This window comes from Engystomops pustulosus, chromosome 8 (assembly GCF_040894005.1).
Source record: "Engystomops pustulosus chromosome 8, aEngPut4.maternal, whole genome shotgun sequence".
NCBI lineage: Eukaryota > Metazoa > Chordata > Amphibia > Anura > Leptodactylidae > Engystomops > Engystomops pustulosus.
The window spans coordinates 35,932,858-35,951,734 of record NC_092418.1 but is presented as its reverse complement, the minus strand read 5'-3'; the positions used below and the strand labels follow the sequence as shown (position 1 = coordinate 35,951,734).

Here is an 18,877-nt window from a genome sequence, read left to right as displayed (position 1 = left end):
ATATCTATCCTTTAAAAAAAACAGGTTATTTTTTGTGTATAATTTGCTATTCATACCTAAGGGTGTTGTCTATCACCAGGGTGTGAATTTATCTGGAGGTCAGAAGCAGAGAGTGAGTCTTGCCCGGGCCGTCTATTGTAATGCCGATGTCTATTTACTTGATGATCCCTTGTCTGCTGTGGATGCACATGTTGGAAAACACATATTTGACAAAGTTATTGGTCCAAAGGGACTGCTCAAAGATAAGGTGAGTAACACCTGTGATTCCTATAGATAAATTCCTAGCCTGCATTGCCTTACAACTGGCATTGTAGCCCTGGGGTGAGAGGCATGACACCAGTGATGTAGGCTGCAACCACTTCACCCAGTGACTGGCTACAGCACTTCTATCACTTGTGTGTCCTTAGACCAGGATGAATACTGAAGTCTGTAAGGGGTTGAAAGATGGCTTATACTTCTAGAATTTCCATCTTGAAAAGAGAATTCTATAACCTGTCAAAATGTTGCAGAATTTCGCGATTGGATAGTAAAGTGTAAAATCTGTGCTGAAAATTCCTGACTTGCAGGAATTATTTAAATTTTTTGTTTTGGCATCTTTGCATGTTCCTTTTTATATGGTAACTGTCTATTGTACTTGTAGACCCGTATACTGGTTACACATGGGGTGAGCTACTTGCCCCAGATGGACTCCATTATTGTGATGGTGGATGGAAAAATCACAGAAATTGGGTCCTATCAAGATCTCTTAAAGCAGGATGGGGCTTTTGCGGAATTTCTCCGTACATATGCGAATGCTGAACAGAACAATGGAACAGGTGAGCCGGCTATACACCTTTTTATATGGAGATGTGTTTGACCTAAAATCGAGACCTCACTGTGTTTGCAAATACGGATTCATTTCATTTGAGAGCCTTTTTCCCTATGGATTTCAACATTCCCAATTTTCTCTTCTCTGAAAGTAGCCAGACAGAAGCTTTGCCCTTTCTGAACAAATACACACATTTCTGGTTACATACCTTTTATTTTGTCTTTCATACTCTAACTTTGCTTTTCTTTTGCTTGTGCTGCCATGGCTGCAGTCCACACAGACTCAGAAATGGAAGAGGAGGAAGGTTTGTCTCCACGCATGTTGTCTGACTATATTAATGTGTTTTGGTTTTTTGGATAAACCATGCAGCTGTTATGGGCTTTCTGTGGATTAGAGTGCTCGTGTGTGCATACGGCTATATGATTTGAGGAATTATTTCCACTAACTACATAACGTTAGTAGATTGCCTGTACTCAACTTTACCCAAACCTGTAATCGCAAACTTAGACCTTTTAAGGCCTGTTCAGAAAGGGATTAATGACGGGGGCGTTTTTAGCTAATTTTATTACATAATGGGCCATAAGGTACTTTTTTGTGAGGCATAGGGATATTTTAAAATGTAAAGGTCCTTCAACATTTTAATTTTTGTTCTTTTTTTTTGGGGGGGGGGGGTGCAAAAGTTACAAAAAAAAGTGTAGCAAGATTTTGAATGTATAATAGATGCATATTTTTTTTTAAATGTGTTTTTCTCTAATTGACCATATAGAAGGTCTCTCGGTTGACCGTCATTTTAATATGTATAGTTTCCGGCAAAGGGGTTGTTACACACACTATTTACGGAAATGAGCAAGCTAAACACAAACTGAGGCGAAAATACTCTGCACGCTAATTTGCCAACCAGCAGTGGATCTGTATTGTAACAAAAAAACTTGTGATAATTTTCATGAAATTGGTATACAAAGTTTTTACAAACTGAGGATTCTTTTTCAGTGGACCTCTGCTGACATCTGCTGGTTGTTAGTGGGAAGGACACTGCCTGCTTCAATGGTGTAAGGTTAGCTCTCGAGATTTTGAAGGGAACATCGAACTTTCATGAAGTATTTTTCCCAAAAACCTTCAGAAGGGGAGAAAGTTTACATTTTTGTGACATAATTGCTTTAGCAGATTTACATAATTTTGTCTAAATGACAACATAAGATCTCAGTATTGCAATTTTGGAATATACTCCATATCCAGTGGGGGTCTATCTGTTATATCAGGGTGGCTGTAATTGATATTGTAGATGTATTCCTGGGAGAGCTGCTATCCATCCGTCTGTGCTAGGGCTTGTAGGGAAGCTTGCAGTGAAGGGTAAAGAAAAGGCATGTGATTGCATTGTAAAATATAGACTTCCTCAGGTTCATGGGTTTTTGTGGCAAAGCACGTTAGGTTTTCTGAGATTACAATATGGAAGGCTTATCATTGGAACAAATCGTGAATATCAGATCAATGAGGGTTTGGATGTCTGCACGTTGCAATTGTATGTAGGGGATGCAGCAGCCGTAATATATAAGACAGTCCCTTTTTGGACCTCCGTTCACTGTTCAGGCATGTGAAAATGGCCTTGGTGCAAAATGTGCATGTATACAGAGCAAAGTGGGTGCAGCTAACTACGTGGGGGTACAGAGTTCATCCAAACTGATCTCCTATCCGTGGCCGAAGCTCAGGATAAGTTATCCATATTGCGATCTATGGAAGCGTGAAATAACGAATTTAGTGATTTTTGTCCCTGTGCTGTTATTACAGATGCTCCAAGCCCGACCGAGGAGAAGCACATGGAAAATGGAGTATTGGTTGGCGAAAAGCGTGAGAAGAGTTTACATCGGTATGTCTCGCATGAATACATTGCATTTCTATATGTAGTCTCTAGTTCTCGGTATATAAAATAGCCCTGTTGGTGCCTGCAGGAATTCATTAACACAGTTGTACAAAGATCCGTACTAATGGATCCTAATGTTAAATAAGTCAAGTTTCTGAGCCTGAAAGAACTGACAGTAACAATGGTGTGAACAAAGCCTTGCATGATCCTGTAAATGCCAATTTTGGGAAAACTTGGTGGACTGGTGTGTTAGATCTTTTCACTGTTGTGCTGCACATCCCCTCCCCCTGGAGCAGCAGCTTCTGTTTGAATACTACAGCAGTCACTTACACCAAGAAAAAAAAATGTAGCTGCTTATGTAGGACAACTGCCATATTCTGTAAAACAGTACTAACAGTACAGGCTGTCTCCTTAAGGACCCCCCGACTTGCAGACAACCCCTAGTTACAGATGGTCCCCTCTGTCCACTTTTGACCTCTGCTAAAGCTCTCTGAATACTTTGCTCCCAGGCTGCAATGTCCAGCCGTAGAGTGTCTGTAATGAAGCTTTATTGTTAATCCTCGGTCCCATTACAAAAAAAAAAAAATGTTGAAACTCCAATTGTCACTGGTGCAAAAAATGTATTTTTTCTGGATCTACAATTATAAAATATACAGTTTCGACTTGCATACAAATTCAACTTAAGAACAAACCCCCTGTACTGGCCGTGAACCCTGTAATGGAAAATAGCAGCCAATTTTTCTAAACTCCACTTTTTTTTCGCCATTTTGCAACACCTTAAAAAATTTTTTATGAAAAGTGATTAAAATGTTGCAGGGTCCAAAATGGTATCAATGAAGACCTCACATCCGTAAAAAAATGACACCTTGCTCTGTATACTGAATATAATATCTATACTGAAGCATGAAATTGGCCTTCGAATTTGCCAAAATAAAGAGCAGTTTTGTACACAAGGTTTTGACTTTTTTTTTTTTTTTCTCCAAATCTAACATTCTAAAATCTACATAAATTTGGTATCACAGTGATCAAACACCTTACCTTTATTCTGTGGGTCGGTACGGAGTGCACAGTGAAAGGTGTAAAAACAAGAGCCCACAAAAAACAAGACCTCATACTGCTCTGTAAATAGAAAAATAAAAAAGTTCTAGATTTTTAAGGTGTGAAGCAAAAGGTGGCCTGGTTAAGGGGGTTTAGATTGATGTGCCCATTACAATTGTGGAAAAACTCTGTGTATAATATATTTATATTTTTCCCCCCTCTATTAATCAGGCAGTTGAGTGCATCCTCTGAGACTAAATCCGGCCACCACAACAGCACAGCCGATCTCCAAAAGTCAGGAGCAGAAAAGGAAGACTGGAAGCTGACTGAAGTAGACAAGGCTAAAACTGGCAGAGTGAGTTGGCAAGATCAGAAAATTTTGTTTCTCAAAAATTGCCTATACAACTAAAATGTAACTTGTTTATCTGTCACAGGTTAAGCTGGCGGTGTTTTGGGAATACATGAAAGCCATTGGCCTCCTCCTTTCCTTCCTGAGTGTCATACTGTTCCTGTGCAATCATGTGTCTTCCTTGGCTTCCAACTACTGGCTCAGCTTGTGGACTGATGATGATGTGGTCAATGGCACTCAGCCGCACACAAAGATGAGACTCAGTGTCTATGGGGCGCTGGGGATGTCACAAGGTGAGGACAAATGTTTCCGCTAGGATCTTAGGCTGCATGCACACCTCGAGCACGCTGGAGAGGAGGTGAAGTGAGCCATGCTCGCCCCTCCCCTCTCCATAGAGAATGGTGCTGCACACCGTGCTTATGGCCAAAATATAGAGCAGGTTCTAACTTTTTTGCCGGCATGGTGAGCACACATTGGGGCAGATTTACTTACCCGGCCCATTCGCGATCCAGCGGCGCGTTCTCTGAACAGGATTCGGGTCCGGACGGGATTTATGAAGGTAGTTCCTCCGCCGTCCACCAGGTGGCGCTGCTGCGCTGAAAAGCATCGGAACGCGCCGGAATACACCTCGCTGGACCAGGTGAGGGTAAGCGCTTCCCAAGCGACACATTTTCGGTTATTAAATGCGGCGGTTTTTCTGAATCCATCGGGTTTTCGTTCGGCCACACCCCCCGATTTCCGTCGCGTGCATGCCAGCGCCGATGCGCCACAATCCGATCGCGTGCGCCAAAATCCCGGGGCAATTCAGGTACAATCGGCGCAAATCGGAAATATTCGGGTAACACGTCGGGAAAATGCGAATCGGGCCCTTAGTAAATGACCCCCATTGTGTTCGCCTTACCGAGCCTGGGAACCATAGGGAAATATACGTCCCCCATAAATTAGTGTGCATGCAGCCTTAGAGTTTGCTCTTCAGTTTCTATGAACAGTGAAGCACTTGGATTGCACTGACAAACATTAGGGCCCACTTAACGGAGCAGCTTTCTGCCCGTGGCTACTGCTCCATTCAGATGAGGATTACCAGAGCACTCCATGCTGCAGCTTCACAGGCTGTTACACTGCTGTAACTTCCTGCTGTTTGAGATTTGATCCTCCAGTGTGAGTACAACAGGCAGAGGATGATGGTAATGGCCCATGAAGCTGCCCGTAGCACTTTGGTAATGCAGCCCCCCCCAGCACCCCTGACTCATTAGCATAATTATAAGTTTAATTTAGAATGAAGGAAGCCATGGATAACAAATACATCCAGGTCCTGTGATAATCGTATAAGTGTCCTTGGTTTGTTCATGCTTGATTTTGATGTTTTTCCTTAAAACTTGTACAAGCTGCGAGCTGTAACAGGGATTGTTTATTTGTCTGCTCTCCTTAGAATACATATACTGATCAATATCACTTTACAGGCATTGCTGTTTTTGGATACTCCACTACGGTGTCACTGGGGGGAATCCTTGCCTCCCGCTATCTCCACATGGATTTACTGCACAACGTTCTCCGGTTTCCTATGAGTTTTTTTGAGCGGACTCCCAGCGGAAATCTTGTAAACCGGTTCTCCAAGGAGATCGACACCATTGACTCTATGATTCCTCAGATCATCAAGATGTTCATGGGATCTCTATTTAATGTCATTGGAGCGTGCATTGTAATTCTCATTGCAACACCAATAGTCGCTGTCATGATCCCACCTCTGGGCCTGCTTTACTTCTTTGTGCAGGTGAGTATTGTTAGAGGACCTTTTACTCATCCTGCCTGTAGGTGGAACTCCCAATAATGATAAATCTATCTTTTATATAGCACCATCCTCTTCTGCAGCACTTTTACTCTTAACACTTAAATCATTGAAAACCTATACAAAAGGAATAGGATATTACAGAGCAATAACATTTGTCAGATGAAACCACAGGAATGAGGGTCCAGTTAGATAGAGCTTAAAATCTGAGGGTGCTCCAGGTATGCAGTTGGAGTTTTTCTCTGGCCCTCTATAGTTCCCAAGCAATAGGAACTGCTTAATGGGCTGCATGAAGTTGGGTGTATGGCCTTGGCCCTGTATTGCCCACCCGACAGTGTTGTGCATTGGGTGCCAATTAAATTTACATACTACAGTGATAACTTTGGAACAGCAGCTACAGAGAAAATCCAAAGTGTGTTTTAGGTTCCATACATACATCTGCAGCAGCAGACTTGTGCCGTGAGCTGCAAGCCCAGAGGAGAGGGGAAGGGTAAGTGCTGCTAACCTCTCCCCACTCCGTAGTGAGCTGAGCGGCCACTCCGCACATCAGGACTACTCTATCTATTACGGAGTGGCCGCATTGCACAGACACGGTGGGCGAGACATAATGTGCTCTCAGTTTTTGCAGTTAGATCACGTCCACCTCTCCTGGATGTGTGCATGAGACCTTAATCAGTGGGGAGAGTAGTGGAAAGGGAGGACCAAGTTGTCAGTTCTACATTATTTGGTTTAAAGCACACACATCCGCATGGTAGCCATGAGCTGGCTGCTGGTTTTGCGCCACGTATTGCTTGCTGGCACAGTGAGCACAATTTTTTGCAACAATGCAGCCATGCTCTCTGCAGCTACTAACACATAAGGGATAGAAAGTTTATTACACTAATACTATGTACTTTTTTTTTTTTTTTTTTACTTTTTCTACCACCTGGAGCCACTAATAACGGTTCTACCTGTGTCCTGATGGCTTTTGCCCAGTGATCTGCCTTTTTGTAACATCCCTGCTTCCCAGACAACTTCACAGAGTCACATGTTGACGCATTACTGCCCTATATGGTAAAAAAGACCTCACACATGTATAATGTCTAATATACATATATATTTTTTTTTATTTCCTCCTTTTAGAGGTTTTATGTGGCAACCTCACGACAGCTGAAGAGGTTGGAGTCCGTCAGCCGCTCTCCAGTGTATTCCCATTTCAATGAGACCTTATTAGGTGCCAGTGTTATCCGGGCATTTGGTGAGCAGAAACAATTTATCCAGATTAGTGACTACAGAGTGGATGAAAATCAAAGGGCGTATTACCCCAGCATTGTCTCAAACAGGTTTGTATTGGTGGTGTACTATTACAACAACCCCTTTAAGTAGCCATAGATTGGCTGTGTAACCTCTGTTCTTTGTAATCTTCTCTCAGGTGGTTGGCAATAAGGCTGGAATTTGTTGGAAACTGCATAGTCCTCTTTGCCTCCCTGTTTGCTGTGATTTCTCGATTTACGCTCAGTCCTGGATTAGTTGGGCTCTCTGTATCATATGCTTTACAGGTAAATCCTTTTTTTTTTTTTAAGTTTGCAGTGTAATCTTTTCAGTATTATTGGGGAAAAAAAACTTGCATAGAGAATCCAACCGGTGCGTAGAATAAAAACCACTACTCTCCTATCCACCAGCAAGTATGAGACGGCTGTGAGCATTTTTGCTACCATTGCATGGAGCAACTCAAGTGTATAGAATTGAAGGAGATAGTTTATCATCTGAACGGTCCATTTTCTACACAGAGAACTGGTAGGAAAAGGTTTATTTTTTGTGTAGAAGCTGAATTGTGGGATAGTTGGTGTTAGACACCTATTAATCTGTTAATGACTCTTCCTTAGGATAGTTCATTGGTATCTTCAGCTCATAAAACCCCCAAAAATTAAATGACATTGGCTGTATAAAGGGGAATCTCCCTTGGACTCCTTGCACATAAATGTATGCTTGCCCAGACAAGCCTACAGCTATATATTGGGGGCCCCCTGTCCCCTGTGCAGTAAAACATGTGCTCACATCGGTTATCGGAAAATGTAGGTGTCAACGAGGACAGATATCTGTCTGCAAAATGTGCGGCTGGGTATCCGTCCACCACGCAAGGGACCTTGGCCTGTACATGCTTGGTATAAATGATAAGTGTTCCAGCGCTGTTAGCGCCGTAGATGAAATGATAGGAGGAGAGAAGAGGCTACTGGGGCTTGGAGTTGCCACGACTCGTAGCCTCATGTCCGGCTACTCCACGCCCCAGTAGCCGCTTAAAAAATTTTGCATATCAGCGGATTAAAGTTTTCTAAAAGATAGCCGGGACGTGAGGATTAGCCCAAAAAAGGGCTAACCTCATGTCCCATTCATCCACCTACCACCCGTTCTACCTTTTATAGGTAGAATCGTGGTGGTAGGTTCCCTTTAATATAGAGGTGGTCCCCTACTTAAGGGCACCCGGCTTACAGACAGACCCCTCTGACCTCTGGTGAAGTCTCTGAATGCTCTATTATAGTCCCAGACTGCAATGATCAGCTGTAAGGTGTCTGTAATGAAGCTTTATTGATAATCCTTGGTCCCATTACAGCAAAAAATGTTTAAACTCCAATTCTCACTAGGGCCAAAAAATTTTTTGTTTGGATCTACAATTAGAAAGTATACAGTTTCGACTTGCATGCAAATTCAACTTAAGAACAACACTCCGGACCCTATCTTGTACGTATCCCGGGGACTGTCTGTAGTGTAGTTTTCAATGGAACATGCTTTTGGTTACATATTGTGTATATAGGGCAGGATATTTTTTTTGTATGCATTGGGATCAGTCTTTGCAGTGAATGCTTTAATGTAATCCTTAAAATCTAAACAGAAAGGGTATCTGAGCCCGCTGAGCACACACTCGAAATTCGACCACACAATCATGTATAACAAATTTCATATTGGTCTTCAGTGTGGTCCCTCGTTCCCATTGCACCCTCCTGAGGTCAAGGCCTGTGTTGCACAATGTAACGTGGAAAATGTCATGCTTGTTATTTGACATTATTTCCTAGGTGACTACCTACCTGAACTGGTTGGTGAGAATGTCGTCCGAGCTGGAGACTAATATTGTAGCAGTGGAGAGAGTGAAGGAGTACGCAGACCTGGAGCAGGAGGTAAGGAGCGCCCTTAATTGCTTTATGATGTCTCCTGTTATCTGAACTGATAAGATTTATATTCTATTTGTTAAGGCTACTAGGACAGATACTCGACTTATACGCTGTAGTACGTGTGTAACTTTCACTCCTGATGCACTCGGCAAATACCTTGTGAATGCAACCATGTCAGACTTATAATGTATCACAAAGTCCTACAATCTACAATGTGGTTGAAGCATAAGAAGCTAGTGATTGCTTCAAGATGAAGTTGACCTTGTTTTATATTGGCTGTGAACACTTTGTAGTTGTACTTGTATTACTGGTTTACCCAGAGCTGTGCTTGATATTACATTACACATAAGCATGGTCATAACCAATCTTTTGGTTTCCTAAGTAGAACAGCAACAGCGCTTTATGTTCTAGATGAAATGGAAGCCATAAGTGTTATAATATTTATTATGCATCCAGCTACCACACATGGCTCTGTTCTGATCTCTAGAATGAGATACGTCTGCTATAAATATATATGGCACTACATAATGAAGTGCTTGCTCTAGTGGTGGCCTGTAATCAGATGCTAATGTTGCCCCCTGTCTTGCTTCAGGTGTTGGTGCCTGAGGCAAGGGGTTCAACCCGCCTCTTGCCTGGTGCACCCCTGACCCTGTGCAGATATTGCCATATTAAAAAGGAGAATCTCCCCTTTGATTTTTGGTGTTGTGTTTCTAGGTGCCACAGAACCAGAGATCCTCATTTAATTGTGCAGTAAAAAAGTTGATTGACAATATCTATTGTTACGGTATGGAGTGACAGTTATGTGGAACCCAGAAACACAATCCTGACATTCTATTGAAGTGGAGATTTTCCTTTTTAATATGACGCCAGAGCTAGATGCCACCGTTCTGCAAATGGAAGCTTGAAGTGTTGGCAGAATAAAGAGAAGGCTCTGCATGGAGTCAGAGCTGACAGTTTGCAAAACTATGTGCACCCTCTGCTTCTGTAGTTAAACCTTTAACCGAAATGTTTACTAGTTAAATACTTTAGTAATTTTCTCTATTAAACCACATTTTCTGTGTTTGGTCATGTCTGCTAAATCTGTAAGGGGGGACTTTAAGTTGATATTGTTATTAGTAAAGTCTCTCATCACGAACTATAAAAATTGTGTGTAAAGCTCTTCCAAAAATCGTCTAAACATTCTGTATATTCAGGCACCACTGACCCTTGTGTAATGTCTTTGACCGTTTCGCTATATTAAAATGTACATTGTAAACTCCTAAAGAGCTGATCACACACAGCGGACGCCACTACCACAGGCCAGTGAACCTTGATCTAGATTTTGTTGCAGGTGGTATTTGCATTGTGTTTATAGCATTGCTTTTTACTAGTTCATTGCATGGTCAGCTATGCTTGGAATTAGATCACTGAAAGAATGTAAGAGGGCTGAAGCAGAAACGCAGCGTAGATCTGCCCTTGTGAGTGTCTAGTCTGGCCTTGTCACTGTTTTATAGGAAGCATAGATGGGATAACTTGCCAGGATCACTGTTCATCAATTATTTCGGAGCAATGCATTTTATGACTGTTTTTTTAAAATCCTCATTACATGGTGATATACAATAGTCTCAGTCCTCCTATAATAAGCAATATTCTGCTTTACTGTGTGTGTATGTTGGAGCTTCATATGGATCCTATATGGGTTGGGTAACATTTTATACTTGCGCTGGTATAGATTACTTTTACCCTTTTTGATTAATGTACTTTGTTTTAGGCCCCATGGATTATGCAGCAGATGACGCCGGAGGGCAGCTGGCCACATGAAGGGAAAATAGAGTTCAGAAACTTCTGTCTGCGTTACAGAGAAGATTTGGATCTGGCATTAAAACATATTAATGTGACTGTGCAGGGTGGAGAGAAGGTAAGGGGAAACTGCTCTGTTAGTCTAGTCTTCATCTTTTGGCTCTATATAGGGGGAGGCTTAGGTAGGTTGCTGAGCGCTGTTGTGGCTACGTCTTGCAGCCTTTAATCTCCTGCCTTAATTAATGGATAGCGCATGAATAAAAGCATTGGCTACGTGCACGAGAGCTAAGGTTTCTATCATGAATGAAAGGTGTGTGGGGGGGGGGGGTGAGCGCTGCCTGAAAATACCTTTTTAATAAGTTAATGGGACCCGTCATGCGACAAATCTGGCACTGCATCATGGTTTCTGTTTAACCATGAGAGACCAAGAGACATGAGTACAGAAGTCTGCAAGATTCAGTGTATAGCAATCTTACTGTGTATATAAAGCAATATCAAAGCCTCTTGGCTTATCTCAAATGGAAGGTAATCCAACAGTAGCAAAGAATGAAATGCATGGTCTGTACAGACCTTAATGTAGAAATGTTAAGTTATATCTAGTCTTATAAATAATTGGAGTTCAGATACAAGAGAGAGGTTTTTATTGACTTAATCATAAGCAGTATGTTTTTTCTTAGGTTGGAATCGTTGGTAGAACTGGAGCTGGTAAATCTTCTCTTACCCTTGGACTATTTCGTATCAATGAGGCCGCCTCGGGAGAGATCATTATAGATGGCGTCAACATAGCAAATATTGGACTGCATGATCTTCGATTTAAGATTACTATCATTCCTCAGGTACTTCTGCTCTTTGAGTATTCATATACCTGAAGTACTGACCATTTATTTACTCTATACTAAAGGGGCATTAAAAACGAATACTGAATAGGTTCGAAAGTGTTATGCATAAGTTAATACGTGTGTCCTTTTCCAATCGTATCCAAGGATCAGAGGTTTAGACCATTGATTCTACTCCAATTGTTTGCAGGATCCAGTTTTGTTTTCCGGATCCCTTAGAATGAACCTTGACCCCTTTGAGAAGTATTCAGATGAGGAAATCTGGACATCCCTGGAGCTTGCACATCTAAAGAATTTTGTATCCGGTCTTCCCGACAAACTCAACCATGAGTGTGCAGAGGGTGGGGAGAACCTCAGGTGAGATGTGTCATCGGGTAACATTTTGGTAGTGATTTAGCCTCAGAATAAATTTATTATACCTAGGTAAGTCTAGATAATGTTGTGCACACACTACACAATCGCACAAAGGCCATCAAAGGGTTAGAAAGCCAGGAACTTGGGCTACTCATGTCTCAGATGTTGCAGCAAGAGCTTTTCTGTAGATGGGAGCAGACATGGGGGCGACCTATAAAACATGTAACTGTATAGGCAACCACTGTAACCAAAGTGCAAACCAAACCTTCTAGAATGGTTTCTGTGTATTATAACAGAACCACATGATTTTTTTATTTTTTTCCATTGCACAGCATTGGTCAGCGTCAGCTGGTATGCCTGGCAAGAGCACTTCTTCGTAAGACAAAAATCCTGGTTCTAGATGAAGCCACTGCAGCTGTGGACCTGGAGACCGATGGACTCATTCAGTCGACCATCAGAAAAGAATTTGAAGATTGTACTGTAATCACCATTGCTCATAGACTCAACACAATCATGGACTATACAAGGTATTCAGAGTATTTTGGTGCTGTATATAGAGATCCTTTTACCACTGCTGAAATGTCAGTTTGTGTACCCCATAATGTGGCTGTCCAAATACTGCTATAAATGGGCGCTCCCATCTTGTTTTTGATTGCCACTCCCCAATGATGTCATGGGGAGTGACTATCGGTTGTCATGACAGCCTCGGGTATTTGGCTTCTGCAGTGAGGGCACCTTATAATTCACTCGGCTTTAGGCCAAAGTCAGGAAGAGTTTAGTCTCCACCCACTTCACTGGTGTTAAGGAAAATTACTGACAAGTAGCTTCAAAACAGAACAATGCCCATGTGCTGCTCACCTCTTTCTATTAAAAGGGGAAATCGCATATAACAATTTGGAATAAAAAAAATCCTTATGAAATTTAGAGTTACAATTTTAAAAGAGCCATTCATTACAATGTGCACCTTTGAATTCATAACCACTTGAATGCTTATACCTCTGTCCTATTCACCTAACTTTATGGAGCTACAGTGCCAGGGATATCCACTGAGTAATAGGTGGCAGGAGGTCTGGTGTCTGTGTCTGTGTTCTGATGGTTATTGACCACTGCTTTTGATTTTTTTTTTTGTTCTACTTTTTAGGGTCATGGTTCTTGACAAAGGCCAAATAGTAGAGTTTGACTCTCCTAGCAACCTTATCCAGAGAAAAGGAATTTTCTACAACATGGCCAAAGATTCTGGATTGGTTTGAATGTGGATGGATGCACGCTGCTGTGATATCCTGCAGATGCTCTGAGAAGACGGCTCTTTGACTAGAAGCTAAACTTGACTGTTCCTAAACCTTCATTTCCACCAGTTATTTGCAAAGAAGATTGTAGACACGGAATGCATTTTTCTTTTCTAAATTTATATATTTTCTTTTTCGGCAGGAATTTTTTTTCTAGCTCCTTCGTAGTCATGGCCATCTAAACTTAGCCAATTCATAAAATCCTACTGTATATAAAATGTATGTTCTCTGCTAGTAACATGGCATGCGGTAGTATTAACTATTCTAAACCTCTATCCCAAAGCCAAAGGTGTCTGCTTATGCCCAGCAACCGTTTTGGGGTTTGTAGGCAGAATACATGACTTTTGTTATCGAAACATGTAGTCATCCTGATTCTCTATGTGCATCACTAAGACACTGTCTACACCTGGCACACAATGCAGTAACACTGCCCCTAAACTGACTCTTCTTGGTGCTTTAACTAAATTTAATCTTTTGTAAAGGTTTTTCAAGTGGTTGTCCAATGATGAAAAAGTGGTATATTCTAGTTTCTATCTGCATAGATTGTGTACATCACAACCCTGGGATGAAGCTCCTGAACCAGGTGACAAAGATGCAAAGATCCCGAATACTCTGCCTGAATGGGGGTGGCTTTTTTTTTTTTTTCCCCTTCAGCTCAGCACTTATAAAGTCAGTACCCTATCCATGTCACAGCTGGAGATGCAGGCTGGCTTTGGTAAATATCTTTATGGCATATTCAGACTGACTTGGTCAGCGAATCATGGACTGGGCAGTGTCCGTTTTAGACTTGAAACCGTGTCCAAGGGTGGGACTCCTTGCATCATAATGATATGTGATACAAGGAGTCCCTGCAGAACACAATCATTACAGTTCAGCACTACAGTTTTGCAGGAAAGAAGGGACTCCTTGCATCATATAGCAACAATCCTGTCCTGGACACAGTGTATGGTTCTGTCTGACAAACTGACCACAATCTGTGATTCACCAACACTTATGTCCCTCGAGAGCTCTGCAGCGGCCCAGAGCTAGGATGCAAAAAGGGTAATAAAATGGGACAAGCCATGCAGTGTTGAAAAATAAATCTTATTGAGTCTATTTTGACACATTGGACAATCACTTTTAAAACTTCTTTCTTTAGAACTTTACATTATTTTGGGCTCGTACTGATCCTGAATTACAATCCATGTAATACTCCAGAGCGATTTTCCTCAATACTGTTGGTTGCTATAGTCAAGATTTGCAAAGGGGGCCTTGGATCTCTTCACTTGGCATTCTCGGTGCAATGAAGATCCTTCTGAGAATTTCCCCAAAACATACAGTAGATTCCAAAAATCGTTAGAATAACGGTGTCGATTTACCCGTGCTATTCATGACAGAAAACCATAAGAGCTTCGCTCTGGATGGCCGAATTGTGATTTCAGCTCTGGACGTCCTGTACACTTGCACTTCTCAAGTTGTATCTGTTAATGCCAATGACGGGATATGGCACACGGATACTTGTGTGTAATCCTTGGATGACCATTTCAGGTTTTCTATGAGAATTCTGCATTTTTCTCTCAAAGTCTCAGGAAAAGAAAATTGAATGAAGAACTTGATTTCATGTTTCTTTATCGCACATACAGCTATAAAATCTATATTAATTGAAGAGCAAGTATACAAAGAATTATTTTTGTTGATGGTGACGGCCAAGCTTTTCTATTTCGTAAAAATTAGCCAATATTTAGTGCTTGGATCCTTGGGGCGCGGTCGGATGGTTTATGACGATATTCTATTGGATGGGTTTTCTAGATCTTTTAGCAGCGGTGGTCATAATTCAGACATATATTTTTAAAATATTTTATTTTGTATACAATTTTTGTTCATGACTGGAGGCCATGAAATGACCTGGCAATTACTATTAGTCTGGCCAATTATGGCTGCTTATAATTTAAAGGGATTGTCCCCAAGTTGATATGGTTTGTGTAATGACATTTTTCCAATATACTTTCTGTATCATTTCCTCTTGATTTTGCCAGTGATGGCTCTGCAGGTAGTGGGTAAGCTTGCTCTCTCGAAATGTCACATGCTTCTGGAGCTTGGATTGCTGACTGTTCTCGAGTTCAACGATGCATTTGCCAAAGATCAGCAGAGATGTATTCAGTATTTCACCAACATTTGTGAGTTTTCGTGCATCTTTTAGAACTAGCCAAGTCTCTAAAACCATAAGGAATCGATACAGAAAATAAAGACCTATTGGAAAATTGTGTAACTTATTTTTTGTTACACAAACCAAATCCATTATTTGCTGGAAGTGGACAAGTCCTTTAAGAACAAGAAATCTTTTGACTTGCATTTTCTATTCATCTCCCTACAACGTAATAATAACCTATGTTGTAAGTTTATGTTTAAATCTAGTAATTTAAAGAATTTAGGGGTTTATGAACTGGGTCTCCAGCACCCCTGTTTTTTTTTTTTTTTTTTTAAGTTATTCTCTTATGGTCAGTTGAATCTTATACACAAGTAATTTTTGTGCCATGAAGATTTTTTTTTCTACCAATTTGTCTGTTTTGAAGTATCCAATGCTATTAACTCAATTCTCGCCCCATCTGTCAAGACTAGATGTGTTGGCTTATTTTCTCATTTAAACTGACACTTGGAGGTTCTTCCCTTTTTTTTGCTACCAAGTAGCATTGCACTTTTATACTGCAATAGAAATATATATATTTATCTATATTTTCAAAAGTACAGTATTTCAAGGCACCAGCATACTCTGTACTATATAGAGCACTTTTTGGTTCACTTATCGGTAGATATGACCGCTTGAGACTCGAATCACAAAAGGGACTTTGTAGCAACAACCTCTCCTGAACCTTTTGACTGCACCTAGTGGAGGTAGGGGGTTTTGTTGGCTGAACCAGTCTTTGCACATTGAGGACACAAAAGGATTTTGCCTTAATTACATTTACAATTACATATTCCTAAATCGTAGATCTGATTAGTTTTGGTCAAAATTTTTGGCTGCCCTTGCTAGACTATACTATACTTGGTCTACTTTCATGCAGACGTTGCCATTGTATTCAATGTCCTTGTTGAAGATTGGCATCAGGGTATATAGTATCCAGTCGGCACAGATTTTGATTCTGATGAGGCTTATGTTTGACAAACTATAAAATTGTTAATGTGGGAGATGCATGACTGGAGCTGGCCATGCAAATTAGATGGAAATCGGCCAAGCCTACCAATTACATCAAGACTTAATGTGTTTATTGGTGACCCACCAGTTCCTTGTGGCAGATAAAAGAATGAATGATTGGGCCTGTTAAATTTAAACCTGCCCAAAACTTTTGTTCTTATGGAAGCTCAAATGTCTGGTAGAACCTTTTTACACTTTAGCAACTCCTTAATATGCCTGCTTGACAGTCAGTTCATCTAATATGTATGACCAGCTTTAGTAAAGTCAGTAGTTCCTCAATGATGCATTTATTTTCAGGATGGCTTTAGCTTACAGATTTACTTACCCCTCCCCTGTGTGTAGTGGATGGTGATGCCAGAGGTCACACAAGTGTTTGTAATGTATTCAACCAAATAACTAAAATGGACCTTTTTCCCTGGCAATGGTAGCTCAATAAAGAGAAGTTATAATAAGTATAGAAATGTATAATATGTAACAGAGGCAAACTGCCAGCAATAATGGAGACATGGCTCAACCCCACTGCTAATACTGCCCAGTATCGCTTTAAAGGGCATCTATCACCAGGATGAAGGACTAGAGAAATGAGCCTGAGGTGCTCCAGGCTCCATAGGTGTTTAATAGCGCTTGGAGCCCCTCAGGCTCATTTGCACAGTCTTTCATCCTGGTGGTAGATGCCCTTTTAACGTGGCTTCTATTAATATTCAGTCTTTATACTCCTGTTGACCTGCACTGATTTTTGCAGCTGGAGATTCTAGATCCTTCAGTGAGAATTCATTGGTTTATATCTTCACCTTTTGAAGTTTATCTGTATCATGACTTTCCACATGGTGCTATACAGTTGTAGCTGTACCTTTTTATTCCGCTGTATCAAAGTTGGCATGTGGTACCAACGTTATATGGGTTTTCCTGACCGTAGATATTGATGACCTATTAGCTTGTGACCTGATCATATATTGACCTATCCAGCAACTCAATGAGGCTTTATTTTAGGTCTACAAGGTGCAAATGTTGCAGTTCCTTCAAAGGGCTTTGTCCACTTTTAGTAAATGTTTGTTTAATGAAGTTCTAAAATTTTCCAATATACTTAATTTATCATTTCTTCTTGATTTGCCAGTGATGGCTCTGCAGATAGTGGGCAAGCTTGCTCTCAAATGTCACATGTTACTGGAGCTTGGATTGCTGATTGTTCTTGAGTTCATTGATGCATTTGCCCAGGATCAGCAGAAACCTATTCAGCCATTCACCGACAATTGTGAGTTTTCTTGTGTCTTTCGGCACTATCCAAGTCTCCCTCTGTAAAACCATGAGATATCGATGCAGAAAGTATATTGGAAAATTGTGTAACTTTTTACCCTAACTATACAATGACCGTAACATACATTTGCTGAAAGTGGACCACCCTTTAAAAATATTTTTACATCTAAATCCCTTGGCAAGGAACTACAGCCAAGGTGCAATAATCCTGGTTATTGTGCATGTATAAGCTGATGGGTTGAGTGGTTTTTATTCAATGGGCATTAAACTAGAAAAAGCAGTTATCAAACCATAAATGACTGTCAGCTTTGTAAATCTGAATCCCATGCGGTTAGTCTGGCCAGCTATGACTTATGATTTAAAGGGGTTGCACCCACTGCTCTGTTCATCTATGACGCTGACAGATGAACAAGAGCCACACTCTTCTATACCTGTCAGCATCATGGAAACAAATGGGGCAGCCAATGCATGTGTAGTGTGCTGCTTCAGTCATCAAGTAGAACTTGGGCTCATGGGGGTCCCATCAGAGACCACCACCACTAATCAGTAAGTTGGGTCCCATTCTGTGGAAAGGGCCTAAGTTGCAATGACTGAACAACTAGTTTATACAATTTATTTATTTTTCAGAAAGTGGCCAATTCCTTTAACTCTTTACTGCACACTATCAATTTTCCATTATACTTTCTGTATCAATTCCTCTTGATTTGCCAGTGGCTTGCTCTGCAGTTAGTGGGTAAGCTTGCTCTCTCGAAATATCACATGCTTCTGGAGCTTGGATTGCTGACTGTTCTTGAGTTCTTTGATGCATTTGCCCAGGATCAGCAGAGACTTATTCCTTCAGCCAGTCACTAAAGCTGCTTCCTGACTGACCGAACTGAGATCACTGAAAATGGGAATTGATACAGAAAGGATGTTAGAAAATCTTGTAACTTTTTAGTAAGATCGTTACATTTGTTTAAAGTGGAGAACCCATTAAAGGGCACCTACCACCACAAATCTACCTATAAAGGTAGATTGGGTGGTAGGTGGATTAATGGGACGTGAGGATAGCCCTTTTAAGGGCTAATCCTCACGTCCCTGCACTTTTTTAATAACTTTAATGTGGTATTTATTCAAATTTACTTATGCGGCTACCGGGGCGTGGAGTAGCCGCATATGAGATTACATGAGGCGGCTACTCCACGCCCCGGTAGCCATTTTACCCCTCCTAC

The 18,877-nt window shown here is 41.1% G+C and overlaps 1 protein-coding gene across 2 annotated transcripts in view; it reads left to right on the top strand.

Moving 5' to 3' along the window:
- LOC140075133 (multidrug resistance-associated protein 1-like) overlaps window positions 1-18,658 on the top strand; it is a 60,711-nt gene extending 42,053 nt beyond the window's left edge. The window contains exons 18-32 of one of the 2 annotated variants that reach the window (XM_072120648.1): window positions 80-247; window positions 641-815; window positions 1,080-1,112; window positions 2,594-2,672; window positions 3,936-4,059; window positions 4,139-4,346; window positions 5,514-5,824; window positions 6,962-7,161; window positions 7,251-7,377; window positions 8,890-8,991; window positions 10,736-10,882; window positions 11,442-11,600; window positions 11,791-11,957; window positions 12,287-12,481; window positions 13,096-18,658. In XM_072120648.1, the coding sequence (XP_071976749.1) occupies window positions 80-247; window positions 641-815; window positions 1,080-1,112; window positions 2,594-2,672; window positions 3,936-4,059; window positions 4,139-4,346; window positions 5,514-5,824; window positions 6,962-7,161; window positions 7,251-7,377; window positions 8,890-8,991; window positions 10,736-10,882; window positions 11,442-11,600; window positions 11,791-11,957; window positions 12,287-12,481; window positions 13,096-13,204 (2,304 nt within the window). In that variant the 3' untranslated portion in view covers window positions 13,205-18,658. The remainder of the gene's footprint in view (window positions 1-79; window positions 248-640; window positions 816-1,079; window positions 1,113-2,593; window positions 2,673-3,935; window positions 4,060-4,138; window positions 4,347-5,513; window positions 5,825-6,961; window positions 7,162-7,250; window positions 7,378-8,889; window positions 8,992-10,735; window positions 10,883-11,441; window positions 11,601-11,790; window positions 11,958-12,286; window positions 12,482-13,095) is intronic. The other variant, XM_072120649.1, reaches the window with a different exon arrangement.
- Window positions 18,659-18,877: the final 219 nt, after the last annotated feature.